General features: G+C 38.7%; 1 protein-coding gene across 1 annotated transcript; it reads left to right on the top strand.

Moving 5' to 3' along the window:
• Nucleotides 1-1,333: 1,333 nt before the first annotated feature.
• Nucleotides 1,334-3,167, top strand: LOC135628479 (calmodulin-like protein 11). The gene is made up of 4 exons (XM_065135155.1): nucleotides 1,334-1,670; nucleotides 2,322-2,479; nucleotides 2,611-2,691; nucleotides 2,815-3,167. The coding sequence occupies exons 1-4, from the start codon at nucleotides 1,598-1,600 to the stop codon at nucleotides 2,947-2,949; spliced, it is 447 nt and encodes a 148-aa protein (XP_064991227.1). The 5' UTR covers nucleotides 1,334-1,597; the 3' UTR covers nucleotides 2,950-3,167.
• The last annotated feature ends 609 nt before the right edge of the window (nucleotides 3,168-3,776 follow it).

The raw sequence follows: 3,776 nt of genomic DNA on the forward strand, positions 1-3,776 counted from the left end.
ATTGTGGAAAAATAAGAGTCTTGCAGTGACAAAATACACAAGTTCGGGAACATCAGAAGAGAAATCCACCGGTTCATACTTGGGTTTTTCTTCTCTCACGAGGAGGACAAAACAAGCACCGGAGAAGAAGATGGGAAATGGAGTGCATCACGAGGAGGACAAAACAAGTACCGGAGAAGAAGATGGGAAATGGAGTGCATGATAAGGAAGAATCGTGTGTCATGAACTCTCAGGTCGGATGATCTCCTTCTCTAGTTTCAATGCATCACGTCTCTCTCTCTCTCTCTCTTTTCTCTTGTTGAGTTTGATCCCATCGTAGAGAGGAAAAGTTCGGGGATGACAAGTTGTTACGTATAGGAAACGTGTTATTTCTCTTACACGAGATGCACACATTCTCATGGGCAAAGCGACGGTGCATTTGTGCAACAAAAAAAAGTCTCAAAGCAACAACAAAGTCGGAAAGTAAGATAAGAAAAGGATACAGAGGAACAATATTGACTGATCCTAACGTTTTCTCTATCGAAGCATAGAGGGATGGATTATAAAGAAAAGTTATTATTATTATTATTATTATTATTTATCAATGTTTATGTGATAATGTTGAACTGAAGAGAACATTTCCTTACAGTTTATTATTCTGACACAATAAATAATTTGAGATTTACGGTGTTAGCTTTTGGGTTTGTATTTTCTTGATTGGTACCAATATTTTGACGCGATTATAGACATGAATCAATCCCCAAATGATGGGAAAAACTTGTAAATTACCCCAAAACTAAACTATAGGTGGCCACTTAATTTTTGGTAGATCATAGTTTTGGCTACTTGAATCCTAATCATTGGGACCGCGAAGAAATAAATACAATCATTTTCTCTGAGGGAAACCCAAAAGATTTTAGAGTCAGATTCTTTTCCACCTAAAAAGAAAAAAGCATCAGCATCTCAAACATTAAAAACGCGATAGGATTGACGAACTCATGGGGCGGCAATTCCTCTTCCTCAAGTAAAAGAGAATATAACACTTTCCCTTAAAAAAAATTGATTTTTCGTTCTGATATCATATTAAATTTTTTTTTTTAAATCAATACTATTATATCTTAAAAAGAAAAAAAAATTAAAGTCAGCAGATGAAGGCGCATGATTTGGTCAATTTGCACAGCTCAGACTAATGATGCACTTGTTTTGGTCCAATGTAAGGAGAGTGTAGCTGTCAACCCCCAGAAAAGCAAAAGTGCAAAGGAGAAAGAGGACGACTAGGAGGATGAACCAAAGAGAAATAAGAGGATGAACAACAGAGACAGTGAGAGAGAGAGGATGGCACCAAGCAAGGAATAACTCTGACCAATTATAATTGAAGCCATCAACCTATTTGCCTTTGGTTTTCTGCTACAATAGGGCATCGTAAAAGGTTCACATTTGACCACGCTTTCGAACGACGTCGAAGGCTCAATAAATCTTCTCCCTGCCTCGCCTCCCCTCTCCTCCAAACCTAAGCCTACAAGAGGCTTTGGCCATTGCCTCCACCTTCGTTACACCACACAACATCTTTCTTCCTCGCTTCTTCTTCTCCTCTCCTGTTTGCTTTTGAGGCAGTAGAATGAATTTCCTATCGGTTGATCAGATATCTGAGTTCCAAGAGGCCTTCTGCCTCTTTGACAAGGATGGAGACGGTCTGTTCTTCTTCTGCCATCCTTTTTCTTGCTTTCTTTTTTCTTAGTTCTCTTGTGTGTATGTTTCTTTATATTTTTGTCTGGTTTCGTTTTTGGCATTTGAACTTCTCTTCCTTCTTTTTGCTCTGCTGAGGAGGAAAGAAAAGGGATGCTATCTTTTTTTTTTTTTTTGGTTGATTAGATATATGATCTATAGTTCAGTTTGGAGTCCCTTTGGGCTAATGATCTGTTTGAATCTCTTGTTAATGGTTTATTGTTTTGTTCATGATGTATGTATGATCTATTGTTTCGTTAATGGTTTATAGTTAATCGATCTTCTCTTTGATCAAAAGATAAACGCTGCTTCATATTCATGCAAATGGCTTTTGTCCGTGTTTGGAAACTTCAGAACTATCATGTCACAAGCATCTGTGAATCTTCTCTTTCACTCGAGTTGGTCATGTTAATGTGGAGAATTCTCTCTCTTACAGAAGATAGATAGAACAACGGAGACTTTTGAGGCTAGAGTTCAACTTCACATCATCGATCACAGTCATTCTGCACCTTCTCATGCTCTCACATTAGTGCTCACCGACAGGATAAATCTTTGAAGCTGCTTCTTTTCGTACTTAATTGGGATCTTTGTTTCCTCTCTAAACGTTGCTTTGATAGGCTGCATTACCATCGACGAATTAGCCACTGCAATCGGATCATTGGGTCAGAACCCGACTGAAGAAGAGCTGAAAGATATGATCATGGAGGTTGACATCAACGGCAATGGCACCATAGAATTCACAGAGTTTCTGAACTTGATGGCTCGAAAGATGAAGGTAGGAAGGAACACAAGCATCAGCGAGTTGAGCTCCAAAAATGCTAATCATTTGGGGCGTAGAAACATGCGAGACTCGCTACGGTCTAAATCACTTCAGGAATGACATCTTGTCCTCCCCTGGCATTGTAGGAGACTGATGCTGAAGAGGAATTAAGAGAAGCTTTTAAGGTGTTTGACAAAGACCAGAATGGATACATCTCAGCCAGTGAGGTAAATGTGATCTCGTACTACTGTATTATGATGGTTTTTTTCTTTTTGTGTTTGGAATATAAGATAAACTTCAGAATAGTATTAACCAATGGTTTATTGGCCATGTTCTTCCTGCACATATAGTTGAGGAATGTGATGATCAACCTTGGGGAGAAGATAACAGATGAGGAGGTCCTCCAAATGATCAAGGAAGCTGACACCGATGGTGATGGACAAGTGAACTTCGAGGAGTTCTCCAGGATGATGATGGCTGTCTGAGCTTGTGATGTGCAGAGCATCTAATCCATAAACTCAAAATGAGAAGTTTGACTTTGTTTTTTTGTTCTTTCTGGTGTCAGCGTAAAATACTTGTTGTTTTTTCTTCTATTTCAATACATTCTTGATGATCTTCTTGTTGGTTAACATGGAATTGCAGAAGATACAAAACTCAGTGTGTTACCTCAGAGACAAGAAGATTAAATGTAAAAGAAACAAGAAAGAAGAGACCATAAATTGCAAAAGGAGCCCATAATTTTCCAAACCAAAGAATTATAAACTCATGCATGGACTTGATCACTCCAGACAAAAGAAAAATGGAAGTCCTACAGACAAAATGCATCTTTCAAGTCAAATGATGCTAAGCGAGAGAGAGAGAGAGAGAGAGAGAGAGAGAGAGAGAGATAGAGCCATTGATATCAATGACTGTGTATCTGCAGGATAACAGAATGAAAGTGTACAGTGCATGGGCAGAAACAACAAAGACAGCAGTAAACAACCCAACCAGATTGCCATGCAGAAAGAACACTGCAAAGGAGAAAGAAAGGTAAGAGCTGAAAACAAAGGTTATGCAGCAACTTACCATAGACAAAAGCTTCATGGGAGCATTGCATGAAGCCCACTTAGGCTTTGTGGTATATAGAGACAGGAGAAGATGGAAAAACAACAATTCGGAAGATGGGTTTGAATCCAAAGTTGGATAGAATTGGTACGCCATGCTGCTATATATGAATCTGTAGCAGCATTTTGGATGATGGTACGACTAAAAAAGATAACAAGTAATACAGATACACATATGGCGACCAGAATTATCACTTCTGATCGAAATC

The sequence above is a fragment of the Musa acuminata genome, chromosome BXJ3-1, assembly GCF_036884655.1.
Source record: "Musa acuminata AAA Group cultivar baxijiao chromosome BXJ3-1, Cavendish_Baxijiao_AAA, whole genome shotgun sequence".
NCBI lineage: Eukaryota > Viridiplantae > Streptophyta > Magnoliopsida > Zingiberales > Musaceae > Musa > Musa acuminata.

Bases quoted from the DNA above. Each gene is read 5' to 3' on its own strand.
- LOC135628479 (XM_065135155.1), top strand. From the start codon at position 1,598: ATGAATTTCCTATCGGTTGATCAGATATCTGAGTTCCAAGAGGCCTTC. The intron at 2,480-2,610 runs GTAGGAAGGAAC...CTGGCATTGTAG, and splicing joins TGATGGCTCGAAAGATGAAG to GAGACTGATGCTGAAGAGGA. The intron at 2,692-2,814 runs GTAAATGTGATC...CTGCACATATAG, and splicing joins GATACATCTCAGCCAGTGAG to TTGAGGAATGTGATGATCAA.